This window comes from Emydura macquarii, unplaced genomic scaffold (genome assembly GCF_026122565.2).
Source record: "Emydura macquarii macquarii isolate MOO-44397 ecotype Brisbane River unplaced genomic scaffold, CSIRO-AGI_Emac_v2 contig_1790, whole genome shotgun sequence".
Lineage (NCBI taxonomy): Eukaryota > Metazoa > Chordata > Testudines > Chelidae > Emydura > Emydura macquarii.
Genome location: NW_027131927.1, coordinates 5,450,001 through 5,468,018, shown reverse-complemented (window position 1 = coordinate 5,468,018; position 18,018 = coordinate 5,450,001). Strand labels below are relative to the sequence as shown.

At 41.1% G+C, this 18,018-nt stretch overlaps 1 protein-coding gene and 1 non-coding gene across 4 annotated transcripts in view; both read right to left on the bottom strand.

Moving 5' to 3' along the window:
- Nucleotides 1-17,129, bottom strand: part of WDR62 (WD repeat domain 62) — a 41,946-nt gene extending 24,817 nt beyond the window's left edge. For all 3 annotated transcript variants that reach the window (XM_067557318.1, XM_067557317.1, XM_067557319.1), the window contains exons 1-15: nt 16,962-17,129; nt 15,007-15,098; nt 13,167-13,229; nt 12,679-12,736; nt 12,138-12,308; nt 10,651-10,785; nt 9,892-10,074; nt 9,580-9,740; nt 8,511-8,685; nt 6,850-6,987; nt 5,573-5,748; nt 3,838-3,929; nt 3,340-3,465; nt 2,005-2,072; nt 1,508-1,629 (exon numbers count right to left, since the gene is read on the bottom strand). In XM_067557318.1, coding sequence (XP_067413419.1) covers nt 1,508-1,629; nt 2,005-2,072; nt 3,340-3,465; nt 3,838-3,929; nt 5,573-5,748; nt 6,850-6,987; nt 8,511-8,685; nt 9,580-9,740; nt 9,892-10,074; nt 10,651-10,785; nt 12,138-12,308; nt 12,679-12,736; nt 13,167-13,229; nt 15,007-15,098; nt 16,962-17,072 — 1,871 coding nt within the window. In that variant the 5' untranslated portion in view covers nt 17,073-17,129. The remainder of the gene's footprint in view (nt 1-1,507; nt 1,630-2,004; nt 2,073-3,339; nt 3,466-3,837; nt 3,930-5,572; nt 5,749-6,849; nt 6,988-8,510; nt 8,686-9,579; nt 9,741-9,891; nt 10,075-10,650; nt 10,786-12,137; nt 12,309-12,678; nt 12,737-13,166; nt 13,230-15,006; nt 15,099-16,961) is intronic.
- Nucleotides 7,778-7,913, bottom strand: LOC137159226 (small nucleolar RNA SNORA16B/SNORA16A family). The gene has a single exon (XR_010921601.1). It is a non-coding gene; the product is annotated as a small nucleolar RNA SNORA16B/SNORA16A family (small nucleolar RNA).
- Nucleotides 17,130-18,018: the final 889 nt, after the last annotated feature.

Genomic DNA, 18,018 nt, shown 5'->3' with positions numbered 1-18,018 from the left:
GCCTTACGTCCACACACAAATGGAACAGGCTAAACTTTGCCATATCGTTTTCAGGTCAAGAAAGGCCTTTATAAAGTAACCTGCTTATAAAAATCAAAGCTGCTAAGATAAAAACGCTTCCACAGTTTGTCCTAGGGCTTGTACACACTACCACTTATGCTGGTATAATTTATGTCACTCAAGGATGTGACTAAGCCACCCCCCTGAGCAATGTAAGTTACACCAACCTAAGTGCCGGTGTGGACAGCACTATGTCGGTGGGACAGTTTCTCTCACCAACATCACTACCGTCTCTTGTGGAGTCCATTTTATTATGCCGATGGGAAAGCTCTCCCCCATTGGCATAGAGCATCTTCACCAGACATGCTACTCTGGCACTACAGCAGCATATCTAGCGTAGACTAGCCCCTAGTCTATGATGTCCCAAGCAGCTGCAATTCACATTGAAAAAAATCAGGTCTAGACAATAATGCTGTTTGAACTCATATGCACTTAGCTACATGTGGTCTCCCTACAGATGTCAGCTTTTTGCAACTTCACAGAAGCAGGATACCACCCCTCTGATATAGCTGGACTTTCTGTAAGGGGAAAATCTGTTGGGTTATCATCAATCACTGTTTTTTTTTAAATAAACGGACAACCATTAGTAGAAACTCTGGTTAGGTGAAAGTTCTACCCCCACCCACCCACCCACCCACCCACACACACACACACAGAGTAACTTGGCCAGATTTAGTTTTACATATTCAGGGCATCTTAAATTGGATTTATTCTCTCAAACTGTTTTAGAATTAAAACACAACTTACTGAAAAATTCTAAGTCTTCTTCATTATTGCTTAGATTTCAACAGTACAAAAAAAGTGTGCTAAGCAATTTCCAAACAGAGAAAGTTGGAACAAGTCTCAAAGTGAATATAAACAGCTTCTATATAAAGCTGAGATCTTATTTCATACCTGGCTTATGGAGGACAATTGACAAGGACAGGTAGCATAATAAACTTATCTACTGTAAGTGAAACTGAGACCTTTGAGGAAAATGTGGGGTAAAGATAGTACTCTGATGTTGTGGAAAATTAGCAGTGGGGACTGGACATGACAGCTTGGCATTTGCCAGTGATTGGTGCCACCAGAACCATTAGCTAAAGATGAATTCTTGGAGGAACTGGACATTTACAAATGGTTCACGTTAACTATTTACTCAAACTGCTACAAGCTTTGGTTTCAAAAGATGCGGTAGCAGTATCATAGGAAGATAAAGAACCTTGGAGAACTGTTTGTCTGAGAGATTACTGAATAAAGAATTACCATTTCATAAAAAATGGGCACAGCCATTATTAGGGCACTTAGAGAAGACACCAGAGCCTTGTCCTTTGAGTTTCTCAACTCAAAGGCTACCAGACAACCCTTGGGATGTATTCCTGCTATTCAATCATATTTGAGAAATCTCTATTAGAGACAGTGTGTTTTATAGTCTAGCTGCATAAATAAAGTGAATAAAACAGATCACCTGACATTTCTATCTTGGCAGGCAACAGCTACGTATTTCTGTGTGATATCAATATCCATGTCATATAAGGTGGTTTTTTCAGCAACATGATGAGTTCTAATGAAATTAATCCCATCTGCAACCTGCATAAAGAGATGTGCATACCAGAAAACAAGATTGGAGCACTTTGCTTCTTGTCATAACCCTGACTTCTGCCAAGAATTTTTCCATCTGTGTTTATGGATATGATAAAAATAATTCCACATAGAACAGATAACCCATGTAAGAAATTGCCAATAAATCCCTGCTATAGAAACCCTGTAAATCTACAGTGCGTGCAAGGACCGGAAATTACATTTCAAACCCTAGAAATTATTCAAGTTGACTTTTCAGGGGTAAGTTTATAGTATATAGTGTAGCTTCAATTTTATACACACTGATAAGGAGACTACATACCACAGTGAGGACAGTATTTTGCCAGTGATCAACTGCCAATCGACAGAGATACTACAGCTTACCTTTTGTGCACTGCGAAAATAAATACTCTTATCAGCTCCACAGCTTATCATTTTAACTTCTCCATTACCTGAAGGAAAAGAAGGAAGGAACAATGATGTCAGAGGTTAAGGTAGGTACCAAGACCTAATAGGATTCATTGCAATATCTCCCTTTGAAGAACTGTAAAGGAAGAAAGCTAAAATTGCAATAAGTAGCTCCTTTTAAAAATTAAATGCTTAAGATCTAAAGGTCAGATCCTTAGCTGATGTAAATTTGCAAACTGTATAAGAATCAATGAAGCCACACAGATTTACATCAGCTGATGATCTGTCCCAAATCTCTACTGACAAAGGGTTATGAGAACATGCCAAAATAGTTTTCCCAAACATATGGGAAATTGATCTTGCAGCTGGGGTAATTCATTGTAATTATGAATATCTATTAATTGACTGAACAACTAGTGTCTGGCCAGGGAAAGAGTAAGAATAGCCTGGTGGTTAGGGCACTCATCTAAGATATGGTCGTGCCCAAGTTCAAGTCCCTGTTCCACTGACTATTTAATGTATATATAGTGGAACAGCTTCATCAGGAAACTGAAAAATATCTGCTCCAGAATATGCCACAGCTCAGAGCTTAGGGCACACTCCTGCAGCGTAGGAAATCCAACTTCAAATCCCTTCTCCACTTTATGCAGTGAGAGGAACTGAGGCCAGTGGGAACATCTCCAGTGGGTGCCCTAACCACTGGGCTAAAAAGTAATTCTATTGATAATAAAAGTTTACATATAGACAAAGTTCTCAAGGAATATTTGTCTTAGAGTTTGATTTACAGCTTTTTCCTTTGTATGTTTTGACATATGATGTTGACAGATTGTGTTTTAAACAGTTATATAGCTTGAATCTCAACATCATGTCATTAAATAAATTGCATGATCCCCCATAATTTCCCAGAACTGAAAATTTAAAACCGGAAGAAAAAAAAAAAACCCAGAATACTTAAACAATATTGTCAAAATTTAAAAAAATCAAATTCTACCAAACCTTGTTAGAAGGGAGCTGACTTCATCACCACTTCCTTTTCCAGAGATTTAAAGGGCTGGACTTCTCAAAGTGCTCCTCCCTCACTACCCTGCCCCCAAAATCAAGTAACTGATTTCTTTTAATTTTGTGCATGCAAAAGTTTTGGATTTGGTTTGAGTCAAACTGAAATTTTCCTCTCCCTCCCAATTTCTCAGAAGTTCCAGCAAATTGGGGGAACAAAAACAAAACCAGCTATTTGCCCAGCCTTCCTGCCAAGCTATGAGAGAGGATATACTTTTAAAGTAAAAAAATTCAGTTACTTTACAATAAACTTACCTGCAAATTTTACAGCTGTTATGGCAGATGAATGATCATCTAGAGTTTGCTCCAATTTATAGTTTTTATCTACATTTAACACATGAATCAGTCGGTCTCTGCTTGCTGAAGCCAGTAGTGCCATCCCTAGAGACATTAAAGGGACACTTGTAAAGCCATAAGAATTGCTGTTTCATTTAAAAAAAAAAGCAACATTTGTTTCAAGTTTCACGTTCTGTAAAAATATGATGTAAAAAACAGAATCTTACTCAAAAGATCATGTCTATTCAGATTCATAAGCTCATTTTACTAAGAAGTCTCACACTTTTGCCAGAAGAATATATTTTAAAAAAATTCAGATAAAATATTTATCGCTAATCAACAGAAGGCAGTTTAGCAGAAATATTCGGTCTGAAGACAAAGACAATCCTTTGATATATTTTCAGCACCTTCCATGTGTTCAGTTGTGCTTTTGCCATTTTCTCAAATAGATTTTACAGTTGGTTTTCAAATACTTACCAGTTTCGGGTTTAGAATACTCCAGGCAGAGAACTTCTGAATCATGAGCTTCCACCTTCACCACTTCATGCATAAACTGTAACTCATGTACCCTGCAGTGAAAGTGCAGCAGTGAAAAGCCAGCAATTTTACTCGAGTGGGGGTAGAGGCCAGTCCAGCAAAGCACTTATCAATCATGTTTACTATGGTAGTGGCTTAAGAGCCAACCAAGGATTGGGCCCAGTTGTGCTAGGCACTGTACAAACACAGAACAGCAGACGGCCCCTGAAGAGCTTACAATCGTCAATCAATCAACACACAAATTATTGAGCGCAGTACAGGCCCATGTTATACAGGAGGTCTAGATGATCTAATAGTCCCTTCTGGCCTTAAAGTCAATGTATCAATGGGACTACATACATGCTCAAAGTTGAGTACATGTTTAAGGGCCTTGCTGGATCAGGGCATAAATATACAGTAATAGATAACAGAGGTAATAAAAAGCCACTAACATTTAAGGAATAAGACTACCCTAGTGATTAGTTTTATATATTTATAGATTTATATATTAGGGAGAAATCACACCCAAAAGCAAGTAGTAAGGAAAGGATGAGATGAAGTAGGAGGACTCTTCCTCTAAAGTCAGGATTGAAAGACATCTTCATACATGCAACAAAAGAACATAAATTTAGCAGTATCAGGAGTTCATGGAGCATTGCATGCGGAGAGCCGCGCTTTTGGGATGTGCGTGCAACCCTGGCCCTGCAAGTTACAATACTTCAGAAAGCTGTGGGTACGTACACACTCTCTTACAGAACCAAACATTCAGACCCAGGATATAAAAGAAAATCACTCCAGCTGCTTACCACACATTCAGAATCCATGAGGCCTCTTAAGAAGTGGAGCCCCCCTTCACCCCCCCCACACACACGCACGCACTTTGCCATTTAGGCACGAATGGTGATTTTGGTTTACTGGGTGCACAAGACATGGTTTGGTTTTTTTAAAGGCACTATTCAAACCAGCCATACTGCAGTATAAAATACTCTTTCCTTCTTAAGAAAAATGGGGCTACACCTATTTACACTGCCAAGAAAAGTTAGTGTTGCTGTTCAAACTGATCTATCTTAGGGATTTATATTGCTGCCCATCGCCACGGTATCTGACCATGTAAACATCAATAGCAGTAGCGAAGTCCCTAGTGGAGTTCATGAAGTCTTCTGGCATCTCATTTTTTACTTTGGAATAGAAGAGCGTGTCAATGTCAAGCAACATTTTTCTGGCAGCAAGGTTTTAGATCCGGAGTTTTAATTTGCTGGATTTGACAAATAACCATCCATGACTGGGTGGGATCTGAGGGTGTGTCTACACTAAATATCAAGATGTAATTGTAGTACGGGAAGGCATAACCGTGCTAATTTTAATCTAGCTGTACCAGTGGAGACACGAGGGCATGGACCCCTGGTTTGCTAGCAACCCAAATGTGTGTCCAGGGCCCCCAGCAGGCTCATACTAGGGCAGCTAACCTGTGCTGAAATCTGTACTGCTGAATCTTCACAGCTATCATCTGAACTAGCTAGACTAAAGCCAGCATGATATGCCTTCCTGTGCTACAACTATACCTTAATTTGCTGCGTAGATGTATCCTGAGAGGCACAGGACCTGTAGCTGCTTTGCTAGGATCACTTCTATTTAAACATGAAACATTCAGTGAAGCTGAGTAGAGCAGACAGTTGATAGATATAAAAATACTTGCCTCAAGTTGCCTCCTCTGTCACCTGAGGCTAGGTGCTGGCCATCAGGGCTAACCTGCATCACACGAACACCTGCTTTCACATCTAGATATCCTGCGTTTTCATTTCTGTCAGGCACACTGGTTGACTCTTGCAAATGCTGATTATTATTGTCCACATACACCACCTTCAGCAAGTTCTTTATATTGCGAGGGGGAAGAAAGCATTTTAGGTATATTACCATAACAATAAACCAGGGACTGTAGTAAGTGTTCCATTAGAGTACAGTAATTTTGACTTCACTTGTATACTAGTACCTTAAGGATTTCAGAAATGTTTCAATGAGTGAGGAGCACACCCCTCAATGACTTTTACTGGGACCCGTGAGCCTAACTCACACAAGGGTTTTGAAATCCCACCTTAATTTTTATAAAGCTTTCTGCCCCCAAGAACTCAAATCATCATCATCATCCCTAGTTCTTATAGAATACTTTCCATTAGTAGATCTCAATGCACTTTACAAAGGAGGGCAGTATAATTAGCCCAGTTTTACAAATGGGGAAATTGAGGCAGAGGGGGACAGTCACCCAGTGACAGGGGGAGAAACAGAATTCAGGTCTCCTGAGTTGCAGTTCACTGTTCTATCAAGGCAACACTATCTCTAAAGTAGTGGTCAGATCTTGACTGAGCCTTGTCAGGGTGGTAAGTGTTCCCATTTCATAGATGGGAACACTGCTGTACAGAAAAGTACAAACAAACAGTTTACCAATCTTGTTCTTTAACCACTAAATCCCTCTCTCAAATTGGCAAATCGGTACAGAATATTGTCTTATCTGAACTGATAAATGTGCATTGGAACTGCTCCTACAGGCAGGAATAAGATACAATGATCTGAAGAGCCTAGAGTTCCTAGGTTAAACCTCTGAACATGTTTAAAATAAAAGCTAGATACCTAATAGCTTTAATTTGATTTAAGTTGGAAATAACTTGTTTTGAGTCAGACAAACGTGTGTGAAAAAAAGAGATGACTGCTGAAGAGAGGTACTGAACTAGTATGCCATAATCCCTTTCCAGCCAACACCACTCAGTTTTTCAGCTGTGCTGTCTTCCACTATCCCAGCACAAGAGAGATTTTATATCATTTCCACCACTACAGTTTTCCCTCTGCCTAGCACACTTAAGGGCTCATCTGCCAGGCTTTAACTGGGGTAAGCCACATGTGAATTTGGCCCCATTATTCTATGGCTGTGCGCCTGTTAAAACAAAACAAAAACAAAAACAAAACCCCCACAGTGCTTACATTACTGTAAATATTCTTCCGGAACATAGGTCTAATGCTGCTTTCCACATTCCAGACTCGTATGGTGTTATCTGATGAACAGGTCAGAAAAGATCCTGGAGGTAAACAGGATCTGTGATCCTCAAACTCAGGGTAAACCTAAATATTTCCACAACATAAAACAGGGGAAGGGGGGGGGGGCAGTGAAGGCGAGGGAGAGGAAAAGGAGAGAGGAGAGGTGCAAATTAGTTTATATTCTAAGAACAAGGTGGGAGACCAAGAGCTTAAGTGACAGCAGAAGTTTGTACTTCAAGATCCTTCTCCAATCCTCCTCTTAAATCTTAAGAAATTTTCTCATCATGTGGCGTTTTTACTAGGTGAAACTGACAAATAAAAAGGGGAACTGGGAACCTTTGTCCAAATGGGGTGGGGTTTTGTATTTGTTTTAAATAGGAGTCCCCTAACTCAGGTAAATGGGTTCTATTAGCCATTTTTGTGCCTAGAGGTCCCAATCCCAATGGTTTTAGGCACAGTCTCTACCCAAAAACATCTTACAATCTAAGTATAAGATCACAACAGGTGGATACAACAGACAGGGAAGCACAATGGAACAAAACAGAATTCTAAGTGTAACAGATGAGCCAGGGTGATCTGCTGTCTCACCACCCCTCTCCACTGCCCTGTCAAAGAGCTCCCTCCACACCAGATTATTTGTTGTGACCCCAGAAGGAAGAGGACAGCCTTTGTATCAGTGCCTGTTCTAGATGAAGTGATGAGCCATTTCTGAGTTGGTAAAATATAATGGGTAGGTGTTCTACTCCCTCCAAAATAATTAGCCTGAAAATAAGTGCCCAAGTTTGCTTTGCATTTAGGAATCTGTTATTTGCCCATCACTAGATATCTCAGGCTTTGTGTTGATAGTGTCCAACCCGATGTATAAACACAATACAGGTGTATTTTTGTGAAATGTCACTGGACCGCTACAATAACTGAATAGCAACTGTTAACAAAAACAAGTCATTTTTGTCCCCTTTTTTACCACATCAGCTACACAAGAGAGACAGACAACTTCGATCAGAGTTGTGGGGGCTATTAAAGCAGAACTACTGAGGCTGATTAGTTCTATTTTCTGTTGAACATCTGAATCCACTCTGAAGATTAACTCTGCTGTTTCCATTCTTTGTTCTGCCTCAAGCTACAGTACTATAAAGAAGCTTGATAATGTGGTCTGGCTAGAGGAAACCTTTATTATTAACCAGTTACTATTCGGATATGGGAATAGTATGAGGATAGTAAAAAAAATCACCTTTTCTAAGTGGGTGAAGCTAGTAAAGAAGCTTATAAGTCATAAGAATGGCCATACTGGGTCAGACCAATGGTCTATCCTGTCTTCCGACAAGTCATTTCTATTCCCCATCACCCCCACCAGAAGCCCTGTTTCATGGAGATACTCTCTCCATAATCCCTTTGGAAGTCATTAGCATTGCTCCTTTTGATGGCCAAAGATAACAGCCCTAAGGTGAGATCCTTCCCAGCAGGACTAAGTACTACCAAGCTCCCAGATTTCAAGCCCAAAGTCAGAACCTTTGTGCTGCACAGCCACTATACCCGCCCCAATGGGGACAGAACGGAAAGTATCTTAGAAGTTTAGAACTATTTCTAGCACATGAACTCCATCTTACCTCAACGTTCCATACAAAGGAACTATGGAAGAGGTCTGACCACACTTTGCCAACTTCATTTGTGTCTTTAACATCCCAGATGTATATACTGTGGTCTTTGTACACACAAGAGAGCCAACAGTTGCATGGGTCGAAGGCTAAGGCAATGGTGTCTGGATAAACGGAATCTGGTCGTCTTAAAAAAGACAGAAAGAGGAATTATTCTTTTTAGTTGAAAGACAATATAAAATGCAAGCTAAAGTATGGTGTATATACACAACAACTTAACATCTGAAATTCACTAATCTTCCAGCCTACCAAACACCTTAAAACCAGATAGATTTTCAGAGCATGTGCCTAGTCTCACAAATGTCCACTGTAGGTGCAATTCAAGATTTAATGGTGCATAATATTATTCTTGGGTTTTTACCCTTTTCCATCCAGAGATTTTTCACAGATACAAAATTCTCTGTCCTGCATACAGCCCAACAGACTGTTTTGAAAATGCACAGCTCTGAAAAGTCACTTAGCTGTGGAAAATATTCATGCCAGTTAATTGCTCTGAAAGAAAATCAAGTTTAATGATACCTACCACATCTGCAAAGTGCGTTTTGAGATCTTCAGATTAAAAGCTCGATACAAGAGCTAAGTATTTTTTATTAAAACAGGCAAAGAAGCTGCCAAGTCTGATTCGTCTTAAAACCTTACATTATTATATGCAAAGTATCAGGCTTTAGTTTCTTCAAAGCTCTTTCAGAAATTCATTTTAATGTTATTAATATTGGATAACAGACCTCTGAAAGATGCCCGATTTCAGGTCAGTTAAATCATAGATATCCATTTTCTTCTCTTCTTAAATGTAAGACGGAAACACACAAGCTTTCAGGATCAAGTTTTCAGAAATGCTCGTTTCCCATTCATAATAAAGGTCACTGGGCAATTCTGAAAATCTGGCCTTTGATATTTAGCCACTATCTTTAAAAGCTGCACAGAGTATTTAAGATCTACAAAGAAAGCCACTTTTTCCTTCAAGCCAAATCAAACAAAATACACATAGTGATGCACTATATTTCGCGTCAAAGCTTTGTACCTTGGTTCAAGCTCTTTGGCTACATCAACACCCAAGCAGTGAGGTTTTGGTAAATCAGTGAGATAATGCATGTTGTGGGAATGAAAGATCCTCACGGTTCCATTTGCACAGCCACAAAAAATAAACTCTTCACTAACACAGATGCAATTTGCTAGCGATACCTGAAGGAAAAAGTCCACATGCATAAAGTTATGTTTTTTATAATAGAGAAGGTATTTTTAGAAAAACAATTACAACAACATACGACGGGAGCATAGGTATCTGAAACAAAATGGAACTGTTCTACGGTAGTTAGATAAAAAGGCATTTTACCTTCAGATCAATCCATTTCTCCAGCATTCGCTTCTCGTTAAACTGACAGAGAAGTCCAGAATAAGAAACACAGAAAGTGTTGCCCAACATTTTCCCTTGCCCACATGCTACACCACAAAAGAGATTATTGTGGAGTTCTCCCAGAAGTCCAGAGCGACCAACCAATGGCACAGTCTCTTTAATCTGTAATTAACACAATAGTTAGTATTTACACTGCAAATACATTTGTCCTTCTGTTACCTTTCTACTGAGGATCCAAAGAAGGCCTCACAATATCCCTATGAGATAAGTAAGTTCCTCCTTGTTACTGATGGGAAACAGGATTGTCACACATACTGATTCATGTTTTCTGGAATCCTGCAAGTATGCAATAGCTCTGTCAAAGAACTGAAACATCCTGGCAAATATGTTTTAAACATTAATTTAGCCATTTCTTGCCCCCTCATCCTTGTGCTCTGTTGTGAACGTGATTTTTGAAGACTACTGCCAGAAAGCTAGATTCAAAACACACCAAGAACTGCCTGGCCGTAGGTCATTCCTGAATCAGGACAGGAAGTTAGGATATGACAGAGAGCTTGAATGTAGGACATGAAAAGTCTTGCTGCTCTTTGGCTCCACCCACCTAAAATAATATCTCAGTCTGCTGCAGTGACAGACATGGGACAAACATCTAGTCAGTTGTCTGCATATCCTGAGCCCCTTTTTTAAAAACTCATTTACTTCCACATCCAACTGGTACAGCATACGAAAAAGATTTACCTTTGCTTCCCTCGATACATCCAAGAACCAGAATTTAACATGGCGGTGACCAACAGTAACAAAGTAGCTGTCCTCAGAGAAGGATATTGCCATAACCTTACAGGACACTTTGTTTGATGCTACTAGCGTATCTTTCTGTAAAGGGACAAAAAATGAACACCCAATAATTTGTAAGTGACAGATACAGGGCACAAGAGATATGAAAGTTCAGACTGAATTTCCAGTTCTACTACAAGGCCAATTTTGACATCTCCCAACATCATCCTCATTATCATAACTTAGTAATTCATATGAACATTGACATGAAATACAATTTAGCACAGTTCATCTGCCAGGAAAGATTGTTTTTCTAACTATTTGGACAAGGTGTTTTTGTGAAATGATGATTCTCCTGAATGCAGGAGTGCTGGAAACTCCCTAGAAGTGGAGGGGAGGCCACTGGTGCCCAAACCATGGCCTTGTCCCTGCCCCCACTCGCTCCTCTCCACCCCCTCTCCTCGTCACTCACCCTTAATGCAAATAAAAAAAGTGATGGGGCCATAGCCCTCTGCCCCCACGTTCCCATCCCGCCAGGGGTGCTGGGAGAAGGAAAATGTGTTCTGACTTTTTGAAAAATTCTAATGCTTCCTTCACTCTCCACCCCATCTCCTCAAACTCAAAGGCAGCTTGACCTAGAAGTGCCATATATATACGACTGAGCTGGCTTAATCCTTCACTGGACTTCTCTTTTTAGGGGCAAACATACTACAAAAGTCCTTTAGGATATGGATGTGATCCTGCAGGCATTATAATGTATTACTTTCCAAGCTCCACACAAATGATGTGATCTACATCTGCTCAAGATGACAGGCCCTAGGTACTCTTATATTACAATGAGTGTGACAGAGTGGGGAGGAGAGAAAAGAGTGAGATCAGATAGTGTTAATCTGGAAGCTGGAGGCAGGATAGACAAGCAAGTGAAGAGGAGAGATCAGATAATATTCACAGATTATAAGGACAGAAGGGACTATTGTGATAATCTACTCTGACCTTCTGATTAACACAGGCAATAGGAATTAACTCAGGGAAATTCTGTTTGAATTAGAGCACCTATTTTAGGGGAAAAAAAGATCCATTCTTGATTCAAAGATTTCCAGTGATGAAGAATCTACTACAACCCTTGGTAAGTTGTTTCCAATGGTTAATTACTCTCTGTTAAGGCACACATTTTTTCATCAGGAAAAGGGAGGCAGGATATTCTCAGCAAAGTCTTCAGCTCTGAAACTTGCCCTTGATCCAAGAATGCTAGAGTTCCATAATCTTGTAGGTACATAGTAAACTTCAACTATTTTCCCCGAGCGAGATTGTTGTCTTGGTTTGAATGAGAGAGGGGCACTTTCATTGCATTAGTTATCATACAGCTATCATATAGATTATATTTTATTGTAAATGCATCAGTAAATTCTTTGCTTTTCAGTGAGACATGACAGAGGCTATTTGTCTCTTACCTTCCAGTCCCACACATTGACAATCATGTCATGCTGATAGCCTACTGATACAATATACTTCATGTTGGGAGAAAAAGCCACACAAGCCACTCCATGTTTATGGCCATGCAGTTCAGATACTTGTGTCTTCTCCTCAATGTCCCACACTCGTACAGCTGGTCTGTGTCCATTCTGCAAGAGTCATTTGAATATAGGTGGTCACTTGAATCTTATACAAAAAACCCAGGAATTGCCATCCCAGATCAGACCAATGGTCCATCTAGTCTAGTATCCCAGTGCAGACAATTCACAGTTCAGCCACTTAGTCTGTAGTTTAAATGTCATCTTTACTGTTTCAATTCCAAATTAATACTACCTGATCAACCAAATTTAACCAAATGTACTGAGGCTGGAAAGCTAGCATCAAAACAGATGGCACTAAGTGGTCATTCCTTCTAGTCTTATTATGGCAGTTTTTTCAGGCATACAAGCATTTGCATTGATTGAGAAATCAGATATCCTATTCCAAGTGTACACACTGTAATACATCAGCAGAACTCACCTCACCAGTAACAATAAATTTTCCATCAGGTGAGAAAGAAAGAGCACTCAACGTTTTCCTGAAAAAAAGATATAGTTTTTGTTTTCCCTCAGATAAAGTTCAAACAGTGCTCATCACAATAAACATTATGTTAAGGAAAAAAGGTTTTAAAGTTATGCAGCATAGTGTTATAACACTCCGTGTACAGTAGCTTATCTACTTAGACCATCAGCTCTTTGGGGCAGGGACTGTCTTCTTGTTCTGTGTTTGTAAAGCACCTGCCACAATGGATCCTGGTCCATAACGAGGGCAACTAGGTTCTCCTATAATATCATCTTCCCAATCCCACTTAGCCAGGCAAACAACACCCATGCACAGTATCAGCAGTTACACTTTGCTAAACTCAGAATCATACTCCTTTCCCGGCAACCCAAATCCTCAAAAAGCAAGTCTGGAATAAAGATACCTAACACTATCAAGGTGGTGAGTAAGTGAAGGATTTACAGTACCTGGAGGTATTAAAGATGTGTCTTTGTCTGTTCTTTCTGGGATTTAAAATTACAACCACACACCTGAAAAGAAAGAGCAAGGGATTTACATTAATAAATGTTTCACCTGGTTTGTGGGATGGTGGGGTGTTAAGAAGAGGATGGTAATCTTCAGAGGTTGGAAGACTTCCCAGAAAAAAAAAAAGTGTTGCAGAGAAAAGCACATCTTTTTTTTTTGTTTTAAATAATTTTTAAGAATTCTTTCAGTTGTAACGAGCCAATCGACAGTCTTTTTGTTCTGTGTTTATACAGCTAGCACAAGAGGGCTCTGGGCCATGACTGGGGAAGCTACATGCTACAGTAGTACAAATAAATAATAATTTGTAAAATAGATAAGAATGTTTCTTAAAAATTATTCTTAACATGACTGATTCTTTCCCTCTATTTCAGTTGAGCCCCATACAGGAAGCAAAATATTAAGAAGTTTGTGTTTAAAAAATTCAAATTTATTTTGTTCTTCTGAATAATCCCTCAAGCATTTTAAATTGGCTATAATGTATCTATTATCTAACTGAACAAGCAAGTTTTTAACTGTGCTATTATAACTTTCAGTGGGTTAGCTACTGATTAATCAGATCCCTTGATTTGCTTACTGTTATATGTTTACAGCACACACAAAGAAGTTCGATAAAAAACAAACACTCTTGCTGGAAGGTTGCAGGATAACACGACTTTGTTTCTCAGAAATCAGAATGATGACACAAGAACCCTCAACTCAAGAACAGAGAAAGAGAAATCAAGCTGCTCCCTAAGGCACCACGGCACATCTCACCCAATCTTGCTTTATGATGGCTCTTTTCAGAATGACTCAGATTGCATGCTTTGCTACAGACCCTCCTACTCTGCAACCCAAACCAAGAAACCACCCACATTCTTAACATGAAAACTTGCAATTTCAACATAGTCCTCAATACCCTACACTTAACATATTTTATAAAGCTAGCCAGCCCAACTGGTAACAATTATACCAGGTAGTGTCATGCAGGAATCAGAGGTCTCTTGTTCGGTCACTTTCTTGGCTCTCAGCACCGAGGACTGAATCCGACCCTGGAAGTGGTGAGGTCAATAAGAGGAAAAAAACCAGAGTATCTCTTAAACTACTCCATTATCATGCAACTGACAGGTCTAATCTCAGTGGTGTCAGACTTGTGGATGCCCATGAATGAAAAGTAAACTTAAAGCACTCTAATACACCTCTTTGGCCAGCTGTGGTAGTCATTCAAGAGGTTTCCATTTGCAGTCCTTGGCTGCTTGAGGATCACTGAGTTAAGGTTTAGAGAAGCCCCACTGGGGGGAAAAATTACTAACAGTTCACAGCCCTATGAAATGCTGAATGTCCTCATTTCCCACTTGCATTTAACTACTCAGAATATGCTTACAGTGGTAGCTGATCGTATCATGGGATGGGAATCCAACCTTTACTCACGAGTAATCTTTACTTATGCAAGCTGTCCCACTAGTCCACTGGTTGTCAACTTATTTACCATTGTGGCCAGCATCCAATGCTACCTGTATGGCCCTAAGGATGTCACATGGCTGCAGCTGTGTGCTGACTGGGCCGCACGTTGACAACCACTGCATTAGCCTCTGCTTATGTAAAGCCTACCTGAGTGACCACGGGCTGTAAGATGGGGCCTCAAAGTTATAGCAAAACAACATTACTGCATACACACAGTTGGCAAAACAACCAGGTCCTGTATCCATTGTTTTTCCTCTGTAAATTGCAGTGGTTTCTATAATCATGCAGATAGACACATAACAAACTTACACTTTTTCACATTTAGTGATGCAATACACTTACCCTGTAGGATATGCTATCTGCCCGGTGTTTGGGTCACAAGTTAAACCACTACTGGTTTGGGTAGTTATTCCCAACACTTTCTCAAGCATAACCTGCCCAAAAAAGGGGAAACAATGTTGAAGTCTAGTGCAACCAGAACTATGTAAGAGCTAAATTATAACACCCAATTATTAGATTCTTGAAGCATTTCCAACAATCTGGAAGGCAATATTTCCCACATAAGGAAGAGGGAACCAATGAAAATTCAAGCAAACAATGAGGCACAATATATAGGCTTAACACTAAACTTTCTTTAAAAATGGAAACATTGTTTAATAGCCCAAATCATAAGAGACTGTATGTTCAGGCTTTAAAACAGTGGCTGGAAATGATTTTTCCCTATACTTTGATCTCTGGTTTTGGAAGTAAGTATCTTAGACTATGTCTATACTAGTCTATGCTGGCATATTTCCTTAAGGTAGATGCAGCCTACACTGACAGAAGGACTTTTTCTGCCTGTGTAGGAGCACCACTTTCCCAATAGACGTAGCACTCTTCAGTCAGCGTGGCTGTGTCTACACTGAGGTTTGTCGGCATACTTGGGTTGGTGAGTTTTTCCCCCCCACACCCTTGACCGACATAGCTATGACAATGTAAGTTTTAAGTGTAGGGTCTTATCAAGCCCTCTCCCCCCATTATCACAGTATCTGAACGTCTCAATCTTTAAAGCATTTATCCTCAACACCCCTGTGAGGTAGGTAGGGCAACATTAGATCCCCATTTTATAGATGAGGAATTAAGGCACACAGGCTCATGTCCTCAAAAGGTATTTAAGTGCCTAACTCCCATTGAGAACCTTTGAGGATCTGAGCCAGAGCATCAAAGGCCTTGTCTACACTTAAAAATTAGATCGACCTAGCCATGTCACTCAGAGCAGTGAAAAATTCTCCTCTGAGTGCTGAAGTTAGGTCACCCTAACCAGCAGTGTAGATACAGTTAGCTCACTGGAAGAGCTCTAGAACCTAGCCACTACCTCTCAGAAAAATGTATTAACTGAACTGATGGAAAAGCCCCTTCCATTGATGTAGGAAGTATTTACACTATAGTGCTACAGCAGCATAGCTGTAGGCACACACCATAGCTGTGCCACTGTAGCATAGACATGGCTTAAGTGACTTGCTCAAGGTCACACTGAAAATCTATGGCACCACAGGGAGAACATAGGAATACAGCTCTCTGCAAAGGCTTAGAGGTCAGGGATACAAACTGTTTGAAGGGGAAACAGAATTGTGAATGCAGGTTTTGGTAGCTTAAATGTTTTATTCAAAGGCTCCAATCGGTTACTTTTGAAGGGATGCTGTCAGAACAAGTTTGTTTTTAAAATGTAAGTTTTGTAGAAATCAGTTTCCATGATTTACAAAATAGTGTAGAAGATTTTTAATAAAATTAACAGTTCCTGCAGTGCTTCTAACCCACATGCTGAAGCGGTTCACTGGGACAGGAGACCCTGCACGAGCTATAAACAAGAAAAAACAGACCAATCCAAAAATAAAATGATAATGTCATTGTAAAAAGACATGTTTACAGCAAGACAACTCGCTTGCTGCAAAATCCTAGTGGAGACAAGATTCTGTGGTTTTTATTTCAGCATAGCTAGTTGAGATCAACCACAGCTAGAGGGAATAGTTTTGTCTCCACTGCTAATAAAGATGTGGGGTTTTTTAGCCTCACGGTCACTAACACATGCGCTATCCCAAGGCAAAAGCGGTGAAGATAAGTGTCCAGCCACCCCATGCCTCCCCAAGCTCCGCCTCCTTCGCATCTGTCCACTCCCGCTGCGTCTCCCCGCCCCCAAGTCCCACCACTCTCGCCTACCGTTCGAGCCCCCAAGCCCCGCCCACCATTGCCTCAGGCTCTGTCTCCCTCCCTGTCATCATCTCATCCCTCCCCCGGGCGCCCCTCAGCCGGGCCCTCACCGCCTCCTCCGGCCCCTGCTGCCTCGATCGCCTCCTCAGGCTAAAGAGGGGCGGCGAGTCGGCGCCGGGCCCCCCGCTTCGGGTGTAAAAGCCGGCGCCGGATCCCGCCATAGCTGCAGGACCCGCCGCCCGGGCCGGACCCCTTCAGGCGACGCCGCTTTCGCCTCCTCAGCGCGACAGCAGCGGTACCACAAACCTCATCAGCAACTGCTCCGAACTGCGCGCTAAAAACCGGATCCCCGCCCCCATTGGCCGTCGTGCACGCCAATCATGTCCGCTCGTAGCCAATGGCGGCGGCTCCTCCATAAATCCCGCCCCCATAGTGCCCCAGATGATACGTACGCCCATCATATCCAAGCTCAGCCAATAGTTGCGGCGCTACCTTAAAATCCCGCCCTTATCTCCTCCACTAGGGACGGGCCCCCGAGAAAGGCCTGTACACTGCAGGTTCGAATCCCAGCCTGCCTCAATGCGTTAATTATTTAAAAAACAATAATAAATTAATACCAATATTAGAAGCCATTAAACAATTAATCTGGGAGGAGAAAACGAGAGCAATTGGCCAAGCCTTCTCCATACACACACTGCCATTGAAACCAATGATCTTGCTGCACCATGAGGGGCTTGTTGGATCAAGCCTAATATTTACACCCCAGGAGGCAAAGGATTAATATAAGGAGGGGAGGGGAGGGCATATGCTTTATAGTTTCTATATGCTGCTGAGCTGATTGCACAGGTTAGTGATTCCTTGCAGCCCTCTATTTTTCCACATACACAGAGAAATGGCTCTGTGCATGCCCCTTTCCCCACTCAACAGGGTCCTCCATGGTAGGGGCTCTGTGCATGTGCCTCCTATTTCCCCCAGCCTCTTTCCTAGTTAGGCAATTTAAGAACAGCTATACTGGTTCACACTATTGGTCCATTTAGCCAGTATCCTGTCTTCCAACATGGGCCAGTGCAGGTGCTTCAGAGGGAACAGAACAGGCCATCATCAAGTGATCCATCCCGTCATTCACTCCCAGTTTCTGGCAGTCAGAGAGTAGGGACACCCGGAATG